Source organism: Narcine bancroftii, chromosome 12, assembly GCF_036971445.1.
Source record: "Narcine bancroftii isolate sNarBan1 chromosome 12, sNarBan1.hap1, whole genome shotgun sequence".
Classification (NCBI taxonomy): domain Eukaryota; kingdom Metazoa; phylum Chordata; class Chondrichthyes; order Torpediniformes; family Narcinidae; genus Narcine; species Narcine bancroftii.
Genome location: NC_091480.1, coordinates 21,199,278 through 21,220,543, shown reverse-complemented (window position 1 = coordinate 21,220,543; position 21,266 = coordinate 21,199,278). Strand labels below are relative to the sequence as shown.

At 40.8% G+C, this 21,266-nt stretch overlaps 1 protein-coding gene across 1 annotated transcript in view; it reads right to left on the bottom strand.

The window, feature by feature from the left end:
• The window catches only part of LOC138746581 (centriolar coiled-coil protein of 110 kDa-like), a 40,575-nt gene that overhangs the window by 17,361 nt on the left and 1,948 nt on the right, over nucleotides 1-21,266 (bottom strand). Inside the window, exons 2-4 of the mRNA XM_069904872.1 lie at nucleotides 11,178-11,346; nucleotides 7,287-7,415; nucleotides 2,645-4,261 (exon numbers count right to left, since the gene is read on the bottom strand). Of these exons, the coding sequence (XP_069760973.1) occupies nucleotides 2,645-4,261; nucleotides 7,287-7,415; nucleotides 11,178-11,346 (1,915 nt within the window). The remainder of the gene's footprint in view (nucleotides 1-2,644; nucleotides 4,262-7,286; nucleotides 7,416-11,177; nucleotides 11,347-21,266) is intronic.

The window sequence follows — 21,266 nt, the reverse complement described above, 5'->3', positions numbered from 1 at the left end:
TATTCTGGAGGCCAAGTGGGAATAACTGACTTTGGCATCAAGGCATCATTTGACAGAGTGGGGTATCAAGGCATTCTCAAAGCTCATCAATGGTGAAAAGACACTTTCCAGTGGTCAATTATCCCAGAGGACATTATTGTGGACTGAGGGGGGTAGGGGGTGTTCAGGGCTATGTCATGAGCCCAGCCAGCTTCAGGTGCTTAAAAATGATATTCTGCAGCAATAATCCAGTAGAATAAAATTACAATATTCATCAATAATCACATCATGTTCAAGTACAACTCCTCAGCAGCTGTATCCAGCAAGAGCTCGAGGGTAAATGGCAAATACAGTAAAATCCCCGTTATCCAAATTCAAGCAACCAGAAGCCTCATGAAACCAGCAAAAAAATAAACATTAAAAAATACAGAAGTTTCAAATTGGTGCCCCGAGTGGTCATTTCACCAATCACACAACCTCAAGCAACAAGAAAATTATTTTATCAGGCATCTACCAATTCCCATAGGTGCCAGATACTGGGGGTTTTTAACGGTCATATTCACACCACAAACATGCCAGGCAATGTCCATTCCAAAACAGAATCAAACCAATGACATTATAGAATCCCTCAGTATCGTTATTATAGTTGTCACTGCAGACTAGGAATTCAACTGGACCAGCCACAGAAATACACGTCGACAAGAGAAAGTTAGAGGAAGGGTATTCCTTCGTCCCAATAATCCATCAATTACAAAGCAAAAATTAGGTGTGACAAAAGACTGAAAAGCAAAGAAAAAAGTGGCAGACCGTGGAAATCTAAAACAAGAAATGTTCAGATTAGAAACACATCTTTTCAAGTTTGAGCCCTTTTATCAACATTTTCAACATAAGGACAGCACCCAAAACTTTAAGTCCTGCAGCAGTTCAAAATTGCACCTCACTACCTACTCAAGGCTCAAGTTCATAGTCCTTTGAAGAAGACCGCAGAGCCCACCTCACTGACAAAAGACAAAGGAGGAAAAACTCAACACCCAACCCCAACCAACCAATTTTCCCCTGCAACCGCGTCTGCCTGTCCCGCATCAGACTCGTCAGCCACAAACAAGCCTGCAGCTGACGTGGACATTTACCCCTCCATAAATCTTCGTCTGCGAAGCCAAGCCAAAGAAAAAAAGAAGAAAAAAGTCTATTGAACAAAAGTGAAGACTGACCTCTTGAACACTTCCAACTCATGGGTTACCTCCTTTCCAAATTACCCACCCAGCAGGCCCAAAAGGTACACGTCCTGCACACCTGTGGTAGAGTCTACGGGTCCCACATTGCATTCATCAGCCACCTCAGAAGCCAAAGAATTGGAAACAACTCATCTTCAACTTTGAGGGACTGGAAGACAGAACAGATGGCAGATGAATTTTATGCACAAAATTTGCACCTAATCTTTCTGCAGAAAATCATTTATTTTATTGGGGATTTTGTTTTAAAATATCAATTTCAACTATTTTCTGAATAATGGGATTTGCTTACAAAGCAATTTGTTTAGAGTTATATTCTCCACCTTGTCTCGAATTCATTTGTTGAATCAGTGCTTTTAATAAATACTCTGGTTTGGATTTCTTTGTACTTGAACTTCCCCAAAGATGCACTTTGAGCTTTGGTGCCAAAACTCCCAATGATTACAACCCATTTTCATTATGGTGCCACTTGAAGGGGGATGAGAAGTGGCATGAAGCATCCAGAATAATAAAATTAAGGTATCCTTCCTAAATTATGCAGAATTTATGGCAAAAGAACAGGTGACGACCCCTGCTCTCCAGGTTACAGAAGTGTGTTTTTCCAGAAATCAATCACAACCTAAAAATCTGACTTATGGAATAAAATTTACTCCTGGAGTTTGTGAGAAATTCAACATTATTTCCCCAACATGTTCTTGATTTAAATTTTGCAGCTTCACATTCAGGAGGGAAAAAATTGCAATACATGGGATTTTTTACACTCCTAGAAATTTTAGATCCAAGTCATTCAAGTTAATGGGAAAAAGTTGAGACCCACAGAAATGTCCCCAAAGCTCACCACACACTACATTTTATTACCCAGAAAATGACCTTCTTATGCCCATGCTCCATGTCCTGGTGGACAGCCAATCCATATGTTATGACTTGTACCATATGCTTTTATGTTCCACATCCTTCTGAAGTGACACCTTTTCAAATGATTTTCAGACATCTAACTATCAGGCATCCAAGTATCAGACATCCATTTGTTCCCCATTATTCACAGCACATTTCTTCAATAAATTGGTCAAACATTATATCCTTTTGACAAAATATTATTGTCTCTGATTATCTTGAACTTTTCTAGTGCTCTGTTACAAAAGCTAATGCTGCTTGCGCACGACAACTGTTCCATAACTGTTCATTTTGTCTTTCAATAAAGTTACAAGATTGCAAGTGAAACCTTTTCCTTAATCTACAATATTTAGGAAAATTACAACCATGGCATCAACTATCTCATTTTCAGTCTCTTTTAAAACTTTTACAAGGTATTTACGTTGCATTTGGACATGATTTTAAAAAGGGACAAAGTCTTTAAAACATAAGCAACATTTCCAGAGGAAATAGCCTTACAAAATTAAAGCTTCGGGTAAAAAAAAATAATCCTTACCTACTGGCTTAATATGGCTATTTAAGGGCACTTCATTTTCACTCCTGACGATAGGAATTCTCTGATGCCTTTCTTGAATCCATTTGCTCATCTCCTGTGCAAACGATGTTGTAGATTTTATAACAGACTGTTTGCTTTCATTGGTGTTAAAAGTACCCAGATCCAACTTGCATTTGGCTTTCATTTCCATGTTGCTTTGTGGACTCTTCTCACTTTCGGAAGATGTAACGGAGAAATCAGTTTGTGGCCTCCTATTCTGGGCTTGCAGTAGCACTGGAGATGGATGTTTGAGATCGTAGGACCTGTTGAGTGCAACAGGTGAACTTTGTTTAGCATTTTCAATCAGGCTTCTTGTCTTTTGGCCATTTGGTTCACTCAGGGCTTCCGACAGTTGGCATGCTTCTTGTTTGCTTGCGAGTAACGGAGATGTCCTTTCCAAATCATTGGAATCTTTGTGGATTAAGCTCCTTATTGGCACGTGAACTTCATGATCAACAATTGTTCCAATCCTATTCGTTTCAGACTTTCCAGAAAGTTCAGACCAAGTATATTGTGATTTTTTATTTGTAACCATATCATTCGTCTTTCCCAAAGGTGTTGAAAGATCATCCAATTTCATAGCACTTTCAAAATGTTCTTGATTCCCAACTGCTGGAAGCTCATTTGGAATGGCTCTTCTTACATCAAGGCTACCAAAATTTCTCAGAACTTGATTTGACCCTGGGAGACCAATGAATTTTTGTGGGGGGCTCAACTCATAAGCATTCACTGGGTTTTTAATCATAATATTGGTTGACGTTCTGGGGCGCCTTTGGTGCAGTTTGGGACTACGACTTGGTTCAGGATTGGGCAATTTGGCGTAGGATCCTATTAAACTTTTAGGCAAACTATTGTTCGCCCATTCCTCATCGGATTCAAACTCTTTAGGTGAATCTTTTACTGGCTTTGCCCCAGAGTCTAAATTTGTCGAAGTACGTAAAACTGAAGTAGACATGCCAAGAGGTGCTTTATCGTGCAATTCAAAGCTTTCATTGATCGCAGAGGCAACTTCTGATTGGAAAGATAACCTTGCACTATTTGTTTTATCAAGTATATCAGGACTAGATCTCTGACACTTGTTATAAATTTTGTTTATTTCTTTTTCCCTGTCATCAACTCTAACACCTTCATTTTCTTTATCTGAATGGCTATCATTTGTACTTTTCTTGGAAATAAATTTCCCATTACGTCGATTTTGTTCTCTTTCAACATATTCTCTTGACTTTTTAAGCAGATTCAGGAGACTCATTGCATAATGGTCTGGAGATTCCTTTGCAGATGGCAATGCATCAGTTTTCGATTCTCTTTTTGGACTCGCATACACTGAACCAGCGTCATTAGTTTGGATGCTGCAAGAAGAGGGAAGCTCACTTCTTTCAGAAGATACAGTAGATCCTTGGTCAGAGTTTACATTTGCAATCTTTTCCTTGAATTTCAGCAGTGGCCTAGGTGATAGACTAAGATCCTCCGATTTCTCAGTATAGCTTGGTGAAACCGAAGAATGGTTAGGTGTTGGGAGATCAATTGGAGGTTGGACAATAGGATCTTTTACACATTCAGTAGTACTTGGCACTTTACATACCTATAAAAAGGAATTAAAATTTAATGATTTTAAGTAAAATTGATGTCTCCATCTTTCAAAAATAAACACTTGTAATAATCTTAAACATATGAAAAGCATCAATTCAATCAGATATGTCGAGACTCCAGGAGGTCCATTGGAAGTGAAGCATAATATAATTGTTGGTTGGCAACCAATGATATTGTAAACTAATAAAATCCCATTGTGTTTTGCTTTTGGTATCCAAGTGTACATTTGTAAACAGTCAGACCTGGTAACAGTTAAACCTGGTTGTGATATGCAGGATTTTCTGCTAGCTTCCAGTTACTATCATTAAGCAAATGCAGCAACAACATTCATGACAAAAGTTTTTGATAGCATGGCTGTCGTCACAAAGCAAAGGGAAATATGATTACCTGGACCTGTGGTTTGCTTGCAAAATAACCTGCATCACTGCATCTTAGTACATAGGTCAAATTTACAGTCACACAGCAAAATATCTGACATGCATCAATTCTTCATCCTTCAAAAAAGACACAGCCAGATGTTCAAACACAAAAAAAAACAATTAAGACTTCAATCTATGGATCTAGTCACAAAGCGACAAATTTAAATGACCTCGAGCAATCCTGCAAAGCCAGTCTCAGTTTTACATCGTTTAGACAAACTCTCTCATCATCGAGCCAAGCCACAGAACTAGATTAGCACCCAAAAAGTGGAAGTCAGCCGTTTAGTCTCTCAAGGTGCCCAGTCTTTCAGTAGATGCCCCCCTCCCCCACCCCCATACACAATCTGTGTAGCTTCTCCAACATTCTCCAATGCATTTGATGTTCTTAATATGGCCTCCTCTACATCTGAAGGGACTAAGCGCAGTCTAAATGATTATTTGCTGAGCACCAGTGACCTGTTCACACTACACTACTGGTGCAGTCACTTTTAAAACTTTTACAGGTATTTACGTTGCATTTTGACATGATTTTAAAAAGGGACAAAGTCTTTAAAACATAAGCAACATTTCCAGAGGAAATAGCCTTACAAAATTAAAGTTACTTCAACTTCCCATTGATGTCTGTCCTTGGCTTCCTCCATTGCTAGGCTGAGGCTAAACACAAAAGTAGAGGAACAGCATCTCATATTATGAATCTGGCAATAATGAGTGATTTTATGAAAAAAAAAGATGGCGAAAACATGCTAATGGCATGAAGTGAGATAGCCATAATTTCCAGAGAGTTTGGGATATCTCAGTCTCAAGACATTGCTACAAGATTTCCTCAGCACAAGATTCTTTGCATTAAAGATCTTCAATTGCTTGATGAATGACCTTACACCAGTCAAATAGAGAGAAGGATTCTTAAGTGATGCTTGCATATTGATCAGCTTCATTAACAAGTCCTCAGATAATGAAATGCTAAAAAAAAAATCCACAATGAGATCTAGATTATGAACTTGGGCTAATGCCAAGTATCCATTAATCACTATCCACAACCAAATCAACATTGCAACCATCATTTAGTCCTCCACCCCAAACACTCCCAAATATTACAACTTAAGAAATTCAAATGGATTAACTGGACAAGTACCATAAACAGGTCAGACTCTTGTTCCTACTACATTACCATGCAGATGATGCAATGTGCTCTAATTTTCTGGACAAATGCCATCCAAAAACACAATTAGCTTGATTTCATGCAGAATAAAGTATCCTTGATCAGCTCTTCAACCACAAGCTCAAGGATTTACCTCTTCTGCCAGAGGCTGCAGTAATAATGCTCCTTATTGTCAATTATTCACAATGTCTCCCCATTCACACCACCAGTAGCTTCAAGTGCACCTTATGATAAAAGAAGAATCTTTGCATTCATTTGCAGAAGTCTAGGAACAGAATTTTTGCGAGCAGAGAACTTGTACAAAACTGGAAGGAGGGCCTCCATACTGCAAATTGAATGCACTTCCCCCAACCTCACCCCCCACAACACCAAAGAATGTGTAATTTCATTTTGCCCAGAGGTTACAAATCATTTGCAGTTGGTCAAGGAACAGTTGAGGCCTTGTACATAATTTTGAAAGTTTATTGTTGAATTATCTGCAAATTACCAACCAAGTCTATCAAAACTGCCCATTTTCCCCAGAGCAAGCTAAATTATAGTCTTTATTTTGAAATACATGACAATAATTAGGTATTTATAAAACTCTGGTATGATCCGTAAATGGTTAATAACATAGCAATTTTACAGGCGCATGAGGATACGTTAAAAAAAAAACTAAGTTTTAAGAAGCATCTTTACATTGAACAGCTGCTGAGATTTTATTGGTGATTTTATAGCATTTTATTCTGGTTCCATGTGAAAATTTCATATTCTGCACACAAAATTTAGAAATGATAAATAGTGCAGAAAACACTACTTTGCATAACACTAAAAGTATGCATACAAGGATAAAGACCCCAGTATTTCAAATTGCAGACATAAAAACGTTTAAAATATAAATTTAAAATGCATAATCTATTCAGCGATGCAAGTTGTCATCATCAACACGAGTTTAGTGAGCTATCAAATACTCTTACACATTCCATTTGTGTCTAATTTAACAATATTGCACTCAAAGATTAGTTGAATTCCCATTATGAAACCAACAATTTAAAAATGAACAAACAAAGCAAGTGAAATTATGTTCTCTGCTGAGATAAAGGTTTGGATAATCTACATTACTTAATAAAGAACAAGAGACAACAAGACAAGCCTCCAAAAAAGAACTGCACACCATCTTTTGAGTCCAACAGCTTATTCAAAAGAATCTCCTCAGCACTACACGGTATTGACAGTTACATTAACCGTCACTCACTTTGCCTTCTTACATGGAGATTAGCATACCATGCCACATTGTTCATAAATACGAAATGCATTTACTTGTAGAGAATTAACATACTCAATTAGATTTAAATGTCGCAGAAAATAATGCAATCTTCTTTCAATTTTTGACTTTGCTATGAAATTTTCAATTCAATTTAAAATTCATTACTATAAGCATATGTAATAAAATAACCCACCTGCACATTTTCAATGATTTCTTCCACACGGGTAAGCAGAGCACTTTTTCTCGCTTCATGCCGACCCAGCTCTAATTCCACAGCTTTTTGTTTATATTGCTGCATCTCCAGTTTTCTTTCAATGTTCATCTACAAAAGGGCAAAACTAACTTTGTTTTATTAAGAAATTTACAGTGAAAGTGCACTTAAAACCTCCAGGCAATAAATAAGGAAAAAGCACCTCTACTGTGTACTGTGACCAAAATAACCTGCTTACCCTCAGCAATTGAGGAGTCTGACAAAAGCTTATAATTAACTATTGTGCAGAAGGAGTTTACTCATTAAAAAGACTATGCTTACAAAGTGCTCTATTGACAAATAAAAACAGCCTGCAAGCACGTGATCTTTTGGATTTAAATGCATTAATCCACTACAGTATAGTAAGCCACATAGTGGTGTTAAACTCACCCTCACTAACCTGCTCTGGATCCAGAGGGCCAGATGAACGTTTCTGCCGACTCTTCTCTTACACAGAATTACAACAGCACATTTGCACTTCACATGTGACTAATTTTGGTTGATCATCTTTTATCATCTCTCAACATTCATTCCTTCTCCCAACCTTTCAGTATTTCAAAGAAGACATTCTTCCTTAGAAACTTTGGTCCACTTTTCAATTACTCACAACACCCTTCATCAGCTGCCACAGCAGCCAGCATGCCTTTCTCCCCTATCAATAAAGATTGCTATCCATTTGATTGATGCATTGAAACAAGCTGCTGTTTACATATACAGTGGAACCCCGTTATATCACGATGGTTCAGGTCAGAAAAAAAATCAGATCACAAAAAGTGGGGTTGCGCAAAACCGGGGTCACAAAAAAATGTTTCCAAAAAAAACAAGTACAATATCTGTATTTGCAATCATTTTTTTAATTTCTTACAATTATCATTTCAATTCTTAAAAAAGCGATTGAGTGTTCATTGCCTGAACGCAGCACATTGCTGCCGGCGAGCAAAATCCAAAATGCTTCTGAGCTCGAGGATTTTTATGTGGTCCACATACTGGGTTTCCAGCCAATGTAGGCTAGCCTCAAGGTACTCATTGGGTTCAGACACTTTTGGAGGTGGAGACTCCTCATTGTCATCCTCCAGTGGTTCGGAAACCAATGCTATAGTAACGTTATGGACGATCTCGGAGTCCATCATATGTTGGGAATTTGTCATCGGCAGAGTACCACTGGGAGAATTCCTCTCTACTAATTTCAAACAGCCTCTGCGTCTCACCCACTTATGCAACTGTGAAGCCGTAGAATTCTTGTTCATCATCTTCCTTTTGTGATGAAAAGGCTGGATCCAGACCCTTCTCCCAGCAATTTTTCTGCAAACGAGGAGCTGACTGCTGCTCAGCCCAGCCCTTCCCATCTAAGCAGCAAACTTTAACGTTCTTGCTTTTCAGATAGTCTTCCAGCATTGTTCATTCATCAACAATTCTACAAATTAATTCACACCTATAATTTTGCTTGAACAGGAAGATGATCCCCTGATCTACGGGCTGGATCTTAGATGTAATGTTCTTTGGGAGATAAGAAACTCTGATCTTTCCGTCGCGGCTTACTAGGTTGGCAGCTGGATGTGACAGTTGTCAGGCAAAAGAAGAGCTTTGCGTTCTAGCTTATGCTTACACAATGAGCGCAGACAGCAAGGACAAACGTTTTGTAAAACCAATCCTCAAAGATGACACTGTCATCCAACCATTGCTGCTATGCACGTACTTGAACAGTAATGACTTCACATTCACATAAACAGCAGGGTGAGCGAAATTTGCCAATCATGAATGGTTTTAACTTGTGTGCTCTAGTCTTGTTAACACAAAATAACAATGTCACACGACCCTTGCATTGTTTGAACCCCTCACATCGACGGGCATCATTTTTGCAAGACAGCGGGTGATCTGGAATCATCTTGTAGCAGAGGCCTGTTTCAACACAGTTGTACACTTGTTCTTCAACGTAGGCTCCTTCTTCTAAGAGAGTTTTAGTTCTGCCGGATATTCGCTGGCTGCAGCACTGTCAGCTGAGCAAATTTCTCCAGACATTAATACTTGTGAAATCCCGTGACGCCATTTAAAACAGTCTAGCCGTTCATTGCTAGCTTTGAACTGCGAGGTTTCTCTGCTGATCTTCCTCAACTTTCCAAAGCGACGCGTGTAACTCATTTTCCTGATATTTCCAGCCATGAAGTGTTGATTCCGGTATGCTGAGGTCACGTGCAACTTGGGTTTGACTTTTATTCTTGATCGTGTCAAGTGCGTGAAGCTTATCTTTCACTAAAGGATAACGGTGCATGCCATTTTAATCTGAAAACAATTTCAATTCCAGAAAGAGGAAAAAAGGGATCCACTGGCTGACTGTTAGATTGGGATTTGCATCAAATCAGGGCAGCCTAATGGCATAAACGACAACACAATTTCTCACATTTTTCCTCTGACATTGAAGAAGGCCATTCATCCCAAGTTTATACCAATTCTCAGTGCAATTCCCTTTTCACAACCTACTTCCCTGTAACCTATTCTCTAATACATGACATTGATACTCCTTTCATTTTCCCTTTTGCTACTTTTACTGGTGATAATGTTCAGTCCCTCCAGTGCCATCCTGACGTTAGCCTGGGACAAAACGTATGCTGCGACCAGGATGATGGTGGTGAACTCCCTCAGCAGGTAGCATGAGCAGCACTTGATCACCAGATGTTCCAGGTCGGGGGAACAGGGCTGGGACATGACCGTCACATCTGTGCACCACAATGAATTGATAATGACACAAACACCACCTCCCATGGTTTTTCCAGACACCGGTATTTTGTCAGCAAGATGGAGAGTGTAGCCCTTGGGCTGCAGTGCTATGTCCAGAATGTCTGCGTTTAGCCATGTTTCTGTAAAGCACATCATGCAGCTCTCCCTGATGGCTTTCTGATGTTGAAGTCTGGCTTGGAATTCATCAAGTTTGTTCTCCAAGGATTATATGTTGGCCAGGAGGATGGAAGGGAGTCAAAGCATCAGGTCCCAACATCTCAACTTGACCAGTAGCCCCCAACCCCGCCTCTCCTTGAGATAGTGCATCCATATTAACAGGTAAGTTTGATTTTGTGTTTCTGGTTTTGTGCTTGATTTTTAGAGCTCTGAATGGGAATATTTGATTATTCCTGTCAGAGCTGCTTGCAAAGAGACGCCACTGTACATTCTCTCAACTAATCCCTGCTTTCTCAACACTACTCACTCCTCTGCCTATCCTCGTATCATCTGCAAACCTGACCCCAAAGTCATCAATTCCATCATCTAAATCATTTACATCATGATAAGTCATTGACCCAACACCAACCCCTACGGAACATTCCTCCCTCTTTGCCTTTCCTCACCCTATCCGTGCCAATACATTTCCCATGATACCATGAGCTCCCACCTTGTTTAGCAGTCTCATGTTAGGCATCTTGACAAAGGCTTTCTGAAAACCCAAGTAAACAACATCCACTGACTCTCCTTTGTCTATCCTGCTTGTTACTTCCTCAAAAAAATGGCAACAGATTTGCCAGGCAAGATCGCCCATGAATGAAACCATACCAACTTCAGTCCATTTTATCTTGTACTTTCAAGTACCCCATATCTTCTTTAAAAGTGGAACTCTAGAATGTTGCCAACAACTGACGTTAGTCTAGCCGACCTATAATTTCCTGAATTTTGCCTCTTTCCCACCCCCCTTCTTAAGTAGAGTGACGTTTGCAATTTTCTCATCCTCCGAATCCATTCACGACTCTAACAATCCTTGAAGGATCACGACTAATACATTCACAATCTCTTTAACTAATTTTTTGAATGTTGTTTTCCCTCACCCGCAAGTTTTAAGAAATGGCTTACCAATGGAGGAAGTACAGGTATCCCATAAAAGCTGATGAAAGAAGTGTTCTTCTGGCAAACTGATAGTGAAATTTCATTTTTTATCATCTCTGACTGAATCCTGGCTAATTGCCTTTTACAAAATTCCTCATAATCTTCCATTTTTACCCACCAATTGTTTGTGCGAAATCTGTGAAAATAAGTGTATTAGATTACTAAGAGTCTAACCACCAATCCAAATAAACCAAGCATACAACTCCAAATACACTACAGCCAAGTATTTGCTGTAGCCAAGAATTCAAATGAAATTTTGCAGTAAATCTGCTTGAAAATAAATAAGGTATTGTAGCTGTGCACTACTCGAAAGAAGACACGCACACATAGTGCAGTCAGGTTAAGCTCTGAGTTTTATTAGGGCTCAGGCCCAACTTTTATACTTGCACTGTTATTACCATGGCCCCCCCCCCTTTGCTAACATGCATAACAAAAGCGGGTTTCCCATGCGCAGGTACTTTCCTGCATAACAATGCTCTTCTTCCCTACACACTGTCCCTGTCTGTTGGCTGTGCAGCAAGGCCAGAGTCATTCTGGGGGTCATGGGCCTTTAAGCTGCCCTTGCCATTCATCCACCAGTTCGTTTGTTTGCTGCTGCGCGGGCTGCTAGCCTGATTACGCTCGCCAAAGCAATGGAATCCAACATTTCTAAATAGTTTTTATGTTTAGACCAGCCATCCTCAATGAGGGTTGTGCGTGCCACGGCATATTTAGAGGGTTAGGGACTAACATCAGGAATCGTTTGGAGAAGTATGGAAGAAACTAAATTTGACTGATACACGGGAGGAGGTCGATAAACTTTGAGTCGAGTCTCAAGAGGGCCTTGGCCAAAAAGAGGTTGAGAAAGGCTTTTTTTTTTTAAAAAAAAAACAGTCACCAGTCTACAGCCAAAAATCATTCAGTTTTTTTCCCACAAAACTAGTTGTGTGGCCCTGGATAATTCAGACAGAAAGTACTTGCTGGATAGGGTTTAGAGATTTCCAAGAATGATTCCTGGAATGGGCTTAGAAGACAAGGAACCCTTGAGAGCTCTTGGACTGTACTCCTTGGAGCTCAGATGAATAAGAGGGGGTTGGGGGGGGGGGGGGGGGGGGGAGGAGAACCTCATAAAAGCATGTCAAATTTTGAAAGGCCTGGACAGAGTAGATGTGGCAAAGTTGTTTCTGATAATAGGTGAGTCAAGGACAAGAGGGTACAACTTCAAGATTGAAGGGTGCCCATTTAAAACAGAGATACAAAAGAATTTATTTTGCCAGAGTGGTGAATCTTTGTAATTTGTTGCCAATGGGCAGCTGTGGAGGCCAGGCGTTGGGTGTATTTAAGGCAACGATTGATCAGTATCTGAATAATCAGGGTATCAAAGGTTATGGAGAGAAGGGAGGGAGTGGGGCTGAGTGGGAGAATGGATCAGCTCATGATGGAATGGAGGAGCAGACTCAATGGGCCAAATCGCATACTTCTGCTCTTGTATGTTAGGGTCATATTTCCCAGCTTCTACAAACTTACCTCATAACAATTTGGCACTACCTGTAGTGGATAAGTACAAATATTAATTTCCTTAAAGAGTTACCATATCTTCTCCTCTAGCTTAGCCTGAATGCAAGCCCAAATTCTTCATAATTTCACCACCTCTTATCTGTAAATTCTTCTAGCTCCAAAACCTTTGATTTCCCTGTGCTCCCAACGTTAATTTTTTTCCACAGTCAGCATTGCCTTCAGCTGTCTTTTAAAAGTCTCCCCTTGTATCTCATCTCCCCAACTCTGACCATATGCCCTAATGGGCTGAATAGTGTTCATGGTCTCTATTGATATACAACAGAACTTCAAACCTATGCAGATTCAACAATGTAAACTTGTTGAAAGTCAAGTTAGTAACCATATGGATGGCTCCTGTATTACAGTAGCATCAGATCTAAACTAACCAACAAAATTGCCAAGAGAACTCAAATCGTTTTCAACACTCACAAGTCTCTGAAAGCTTTGAATGCCATCAACATTCAAAGGCATTCAAAATGTTTAATATTGTTTAGCTCTTTTTAAAAAAAAAATTAAATCATAAATTTTCACAAAACAGGAAAATGGCATGTAGTAGTAAGTAGAAATCCTTGAAGCAAGTCAGTGCTGTTTAGTATTGGCACAAATTTGTAATCTAGAATTAAAAATAACATTTCATAATTTTCAAATAACAGGAAAGGGATAAAGAGAGGAATGTGACAGAATGTATGAAAAGGCTTATAGGGTAAATGTATAGTTGGATAACACAGTAAGTAGAGTTTCTGCCCACAGCTCCAGCAACCTGGATTCATTCTTCGCCTCCATGGGGCTTACACGTTACTGTTTCCTCCAGCTGTTCCAATATCCTGTCACCTCTGTGGATTGGTAGGTTAATAGGCCTTCATCCAAATCAGATACAAAGCAGAAAAAAAACTGGTCCTTTGGCCCAGCAAAATCAACACCAGCCCTCAAGTGTACATTTACTTTGATCCTAACCCATTTTATTCCCTTCAATCTCTCACACATTCCACAATTTATCTCCACTAGAGGGCAATATACAGGTCAGTGATCAATTAATGAGATTTTCAAGATGTAAAAGCAAATTTTAAGTTGGCCTAAGAGTGTACATGAACTGTAGCATATGGGTATGAAAAATGAGAGTAGATAAGGATGCAGGGAGAATATGAATTAGCCCAGAATTAGTGTCCAAGTGGTGCAGACTTGGGTCAAAGAGTCATTTCCATGTTGTAATTCTCTATAACATTAGTGCCAGAAGCATTGAAGATACTGTATTGTAATACATTTCAGTAGGAAGAATATATTCCCTGGAAAATTAGTCTCAGCAGGAATAAAGGCAGCTGAGAGTATAGACCATTTGAAATCATTATTTACATAGATATGCAAGTGGTACTTGATCTGAAAAATGATAAAAGTGGCACAACGAACTGGAGCTCACTTTAAGCACAGAGGAGTTAAGTAAAATCTGAACAGTACTCAATTGAATCACACTGGAATAGTGTAAATAGCTTTGGTTTTGTTCCAAAAAGGATAAACATGGTCTGGAGGAAATCTATATTTTAAATATTAGAATAATACAGAATTTAATGCTCATAACCTCTGAAAAAAGACTAAATTAACACTAATCTTATTTACGCTTAATGGAATAATCCTCCATTATTCATGAGGATTTATCACGTTTTTAGCCAATACCATCAATGCTTATCATTCAATCATTCCATCTCTTTCTTCTCACAAACATTCTTTTAGTTTTCCCGAGTTATTCCTCGTCTCTGCAATTTAAAAAAAAATGGTTTCCTCACTCAGCCTAAACCTGATGAAAGTCATTGACCTTATTTAATTCCATTTCTCTCTCCACAGATTCTGCATGACCTGATAAACATCTCTAGTACCTTGTTTCTATTTTTTTTCTTGCAGTCTTTTTGTGTAAAGGTTGATCAGCTGTGGTTAGTTTGCAAACTCTTGCCCAAATATTTCAAAATCTAACTGCTCCCGAACATTCCTTTGCATTTTTATTTGTGCCTTGCTTATCCTGTTACAAGTGCCAGGTGCGTTCAAGGACTTTATATTTTATCTTAACATATTTTGCTAACCTTAAGGAATTCTGTAAGATCAAAACCACATCAGTCTAACAAATCTTAGGATCTATACCATTGATTTCATGGGATTAATGACCTTTCAGCTCTGTCGAAATCACCCGTACTTTTGTTACTAATATTAATTTTTTTTTCTCATTCTCCCCATTGGTCTTCTACAATTTTCCTGTATATTTTCTTTTATGATAGTTTCTTCAATATCCCTACAAAAGATTTAAATATACTTCCATTAAAATAATGAGAAACTGAGAGATACAACATGGATATTGAAAAGAACAGAATGAAAGAAATTAATGGCATGTGTAACAGGACATAAAATCGACAATAAAGTGTTGTGATGACCTAAAAACCTACTCTAACAACTACCCCAACTATTGCATAACCCTCCATTTTAGTGGTAGTACAAGAAAATGTACACCTTAAACAAGAGATAGTCACTGAATCATAAATGCTTTCTTCCATAGTTTAGCAGATTACAGCACTTTCAACTATCATCTGCATATTTTTAAAAATGTGGCAAGGATCTTTTCTCTACCACCTTTTCAGACTGCAGATACCAGAAACCCTGACCACACAGTAAATTAAATAAATTTATCATCTTCTCTCTCAGCTTACTTCCAATCAACTTAAAGTTAGACCATCCAGTTACTATTTCAATACTCCTCTACTTGTAACCTCTCCAAGCCTCTCAAAATACAACAAAATATGACTCTTTCATTACAAATAGCCTAGATTCTCTCTAGATAACACCATGTCAGCTTCATTGTTAAAGTCGTTTGTGTCCTCCCTAGCACTACTGTATTCTTTCTGTTGGATGCTGACAAGACGAACAGGTGAAGTAAATATGAAGCCGATGAACCAAATCACTTGCTTCAAGGCTCCATGCTCCCCAATGTTCTAAAATTACAAAGCTGGTGAAACCACAAAGAATACATACAAACAGGTAAAGTAAATAGATTAGTGGAAAAGTAAAACATAAAAATCTGCAGACACCGTGGTTGAAGTAAAAACACAAGGCTGAAGAAACTCTAGATCAAGCAGTGTCCTTTATGTAGTAAAGCTAAAATTACATAACGAATGTTTTGGGCTAGAGCTCTTCATCAAGGTATGGAGAAATATCAGCAGGCGTCCTAACAAAAGAGTGTCGAGGGTGGGGGGAGAGAAAAGAGTGTGGTTTGCAAAGGCTGGAAGTGATAGGTCAAGAAGGAAGGTAAGGGACAGCATCAGCGATCAAGGGGAGGAGGGATGGCCAGGTGAATAGAGGGGGAAGGGAGAAGAACTAGAAAGGGAAGGGAGGCAAGAGGAGAGCAGGTCAGCAGAAACCCGAAAAAGTCAATGTTAATCCCATCTGGCTGGAGAGTACCCAGATGGAAAATCAGGAGTGTTTCTGGAATTTGCAGGTGGTCTTAGTGGAATAGTACACAATGCCATGGACAGACATGAGTGTGGGAGTGTGACGCAGAACTGAAATGGTTGGCTACTGGGAGGTCTCAATCACTGGTGTGGATAGAGCAAAGATGCTCAGCGAAGTGATTGCCCAATCTGTGCTGACTCTCCCTAATGTAGAGAAGGCCAAAAGGGAGCACTGGTTTAGTGCAAAAAAAAGTGGCTTTCAGATTAAAGAAGTAATTCATCTTGTTGAACATTGCAGAAACAAGGAGCATAATGGCCGACACCTACTGTATTTTATGTTCAATACAGTTTGTGGTGCAAAGCATACAGGTGATAAACAAAATGACTGGGAGAAGGCGAAGGAGGTCTTTTCTGTCAGACTGCCAGTGATAACTGGTGTTCTGCAGGGGCCAGCGTTGGGCCCGCTGTACTCGTCGGACCTCAGAAGAATGCAGAGGAATCTCATCAAAACATTCCACATATTGAAAGGGCTGGATAGAACTGGCAAGAGGTTTCCAGTAGTGAGAGAGTCTCGGACCAAAGTCACCACCTCAGAATAAAAAGACATCCCTTTGGAGAGAGAGATGAGGGGGTGGGGGGGGGGGGGTATTTTTCTTCATTCAGCTGTGAATTGTGGAATACAGAACTGGAGGCCAAGTCATTGGGTACCAGATGATGAGAGAAGACACGAAGGAAGGGGGGGTGAAGGGAATACCTCAACCTTGATTTGAAGGGTACAGCAGAATGGATGGGCTGAAAGGCTGAGCTCTGCTCCCTTTCTTATGAATAAAACGACATGTAAAGGATCAGAGAGCAAGGTCGACATTGTAAGGGGGAATCAAACGTGTGATGGGCAGATTTCCGCCTGGCGGCCAAGGGAACAGCGAGGAAATTATGACCGTCACCTTTGACCCACAAAAGTTCGCCTCGCAAACGAGTGGCCATCAGGGCCTGAAGGGGTGGGCAGACTTACAAGGGATCGAGCCGACACCAGCCCCCTCGGTGCAGGATCCCCAATCTCGGTTCCAAGGCGGCGGCGGCGGCGCTGGGCCTGGGTCGAGGGGCGCGGTTGCCGCCGCCACCACTGCGGGCAGGCTCGGCTGCGGCGGATGTCCGGCTGCCGCCCCTCCTCCTCTTTCCCCCACCCCGACGATCCCCGCCTCAAGGCGAGGAGGCGCGGCGGCCGCCACCGATACCCCGCTTCCCGCGCCGACCGCCGCCCGCCATCACCCTACTCAAACGAGCCGACGTCACCTGGCAACCAGGCCGAGCTCTTATTGGCTGCCGCACAAGGGGGGCGACACTTCCGGGTTGGCACCACGTGGCTACTGGAGAAGGCTTTGGTCAAAGGTTCGGACCCTCAACCATTCCTTCCCATAAATGCTGTCTGATTGGTTGACCGCCTCCCGCAAATCTTTGCTTGCTTAAGATTCCAGCTCTTGTGTCTTTATCAGTGTTGCCATGGACCTTCAGAGTGGGCCTCTCATCCATCACCTCAGAATGTATTGCCATGGACATATCACAAAATTCGTTGTTTTGCCCTACAAAATAGGGCAAGACAAAGACACTATCATCTTTGGATCATTGATTATTCAGGAATCTGATGGCAGTGGGGAAGAAGCTGTTCTTGTGCCGCTGGGTGTTCGTCTTCAGGCCTCTTTCCTGGTGGTAGCAGAGTGAAGTGGGTAGGGCCTGGATCATGTGGGGGGGGGGGGGGGTCCTTGAGAATAGAGGCTGCTTTCATAAGACACCGCCACTTGTCGATGTCCTCGATGGAGTGGAGCCCGTGATGTCGCAGGCTGAGTTAACAACTCGCAGGAGGTCGTTCTTGCACTGAGCGTTGGCACTTCCATTGCGATTGCAGTACCGGCCTGATTCTCTGCCTTTCTGAGGGATTCCACGACTTGGTGCCCAAATCTCGTGAATTCCACAATGGATCTGGCTAATACAGCTTCTGGGAACTGAAGTCAGGGTATATTCAACCCATCGTACCTGCGTCAGACCATTCCACTCCTCCTGCCTGGCAAATCATTGCAAATTCTGGTCATAAATATTTGTGACAGGATAAAGCTTCAACTTCATCTACAAGTAGATGGAATGAAAACAATCCCTGCTCATCCATTTCCCAAAATGACAATGTTTTCCAGCCAGGGATGAGATAATTGTGTATTTCAACTGGTCGAACATGATGTACACTTTGTAAAAAAAAACGAAGACTAAGTTTTCAGGAGACTTTTGTGAAGGCAAAATGTATCCTTCTCTGCCGGGAAACTTGCTTATCTTTTGATACAAGATATAGCATTGGATCACATGTTTAAGGTATTGTTTTATATGATTTAAGAAATATACAGTACCAGCATATTAAAAGTACAATTCTTCCATTCCAATTAAATATTTAACATGGAAGAGGTTAATGACAACACAGATTTTGAGAACCTGAAATAAAATAGAAAATATGGCTGCTGAGAGCGACCTTTCCATTAAATTGCTGTATCCACAAAAATAATATATTTATTGCCACAGTTGGGGAAATAAATGATCCCCCCTCCCCCCAATCACTGAAAAAGTCTGAACATCCATGTGTCTGCCAATGTGCCATTTTACTAAAGTTATGGAAGAGAAGAAAATTCACCCACTATTTGAATTGAGGTTTCTTGAGATTCAAGGTTACCTCAAGAAGTTCTGTTGTTTTAGTGCAATCGAGAATCAATTTCCATTCACCAAGAACAAAATATATTCTGATATTGTAGAGCTCATCGAAAGAACCAAAGACTTGTTGATCCAAGCCACACGGGGGCGAGAGGCGGGCCAACATCATGATTGCGAGGGTGGGCTGCCCCTTCCAGGTTGGCGTCTCCGTGACGTCAGGTGTTGCCGTGCAGGGGAGCCCTCGCTCTCATTGGACGAGAGCTCTGGGGAAGAAGAGTTTGAATGGGATAGTGGTAGTTGGGCTTCACACGAGGCACTGTGTTTGCCGGTGGCCATTTTAGACCTACAGACTGCAGCAAAGTGGCCGTTTTTAAGGGACTTCTGGCACCTGGCTTTTCTTGCTGGGCACTAGGACCTGCTGTGCTTGTCCCTCTCACAGAAATAACATCTTGGGTTCACAGGGGGCAGTGTAGCAGCAGCCAACAGGCCATCAGTATCTCAGGGGGTGGTAGGGTAGAAGGGCACTCTACTCATATAAGAACGTGGGGTCCAGTCCCTAGAGAGCTCGTTTGACTTTAAGGCTGCATCCTCCATTGTGATTGCAATCTGGGCCACATCCTCTAGTTTTTCTACCCCTTGTTCAAGCAAGCGCAGCCTCACTTCGTTCAATCGGAGCCCGGCCACAAAGGCATCCTGGACGAGATCGTTTGTGATCTCGGCAGCAGTTTTGTCCACACAGTTACAGTCCTTGCCCAACGCCTTTACTACTTGTAAATATGCCCTGCTGGACTCGCCGGGCTGTTGCTTCCTCGACGCAAGCACGAGCCGGGCATGAACTCTGTTCATTGGTTGATCGTACAGTTCATTCAGTACCTTTATGGCTGCGGTGTAAGTGGTCTCATCCTGGATGTCCTCGTAGACTCTCAAGGACACCATAGACAGCAATGCTGTTAGACGCTGGCTATCCTCCTCCACCTCAATGAGCCTTAGGAAGTTTTCAAAGTTCATCAGCCAGAACTTTGAAGGCTTTGAAGGCTGTAGCTGACTGTGTCGATGTCAAGTTTTTCTGGCCGAGTCAGACGCTCCATCCCTTTTTAAAAAAAAATTTTTGCTAATAAAATTGTAGAGCTCGTCGAAAGAACCAAAGACTTGTTGATTCAAACCAAGGCTTTTATTAGCAAAAGACAGGAGCTCTTCACAGGTGGCCGACCAGTCCGGAATGATCCGACCTGGCTAGGGACACAACCCTTTAAGGCCCAGACAGTAGGTGTGGCTAAGCTCTCAGCCAATCGCTGTAAGCACAGTCATTACATACTCTAGATACTGTAACTATATACATTGGTGATAGGTCTGTCCTATCACAGATATATTTTGAAAAGAGCTATTGAGATATTATCACATAGCAGGTGATTCACATGTTGTGAAGGAATAGTCTGAGTGAAGAGTAATTAAATTGTATGGGGTTTTATTAAAGTTATAGATGAGAAGAAAATTCACCCACTATTTGAGTTGAGGGACCTTGAAATTCAAGGTTATCTCAGGAAGTTCCATTGTTTAGCAACGAATTGATTAGGACATATATCAGGCAATTCTAGTTTTTGTATCACGGTAAGGAGTTTGTATGTTCTCCCTGTGTCTGCATGAGTTTTCCCTGGGGGCTCCAGTTTCCTCCCACCATTCAAAATGTACCGGGGATGTAGGTTAATTGGGTGTAAATTGGCAGGGACGGACTCATGGTCCAAAATGGCTTGTTACCGTGTTGTATGTCTAAATTTTAGAAGTGTAGAAAAAGGCAAAGATTTAAGTTTGCCTTTTGTAATACAGGATTTTTAAGTGGAAAATTTAGTTCTGTGTAAAACTAACAGTTGTTCAGCGCTGCAAAAAAATGAAATATTATTATCATAAATATATAAACATTGTTAATAATTATTGTTAATAAGAAGACAGTGGTTTGGACTGCTGGGAATGCAACCTTCAATTTTGAAATACAATGATGAAACTCTTGGTTTTCTTTTACATTATTGTGTTGAGATCTGGAGCCAGGGTTATGGACAGGATGCAAAGGAGATTGAGCAGAATGTTACCATTGATTAAATAATTCAGTTCAGTGGAGAAACAAAATAATCTTGAATTGTTCTCTGTGACTCATGTGGCTGTCAATCAACTGAACAGAAAGGCTTTTTATTGTCAATTCTAGTTGAAATACTTAATGATTACCACAGGGGAGCAATGTATTTCCAGGAAAAACTGGAAATCAAAAATTGACTCCCATGTCCACCATTGGCCTCATGGCTGATAGCCTGTGTACCTCCCCTGCCCCTTATTTCCCCCTCCCTCCACCTTTTTATTTAGGCACCTGCCTGCTTTTTGCTCATACTTTGACAAAGGGCTCAGACTCGAAAATGCA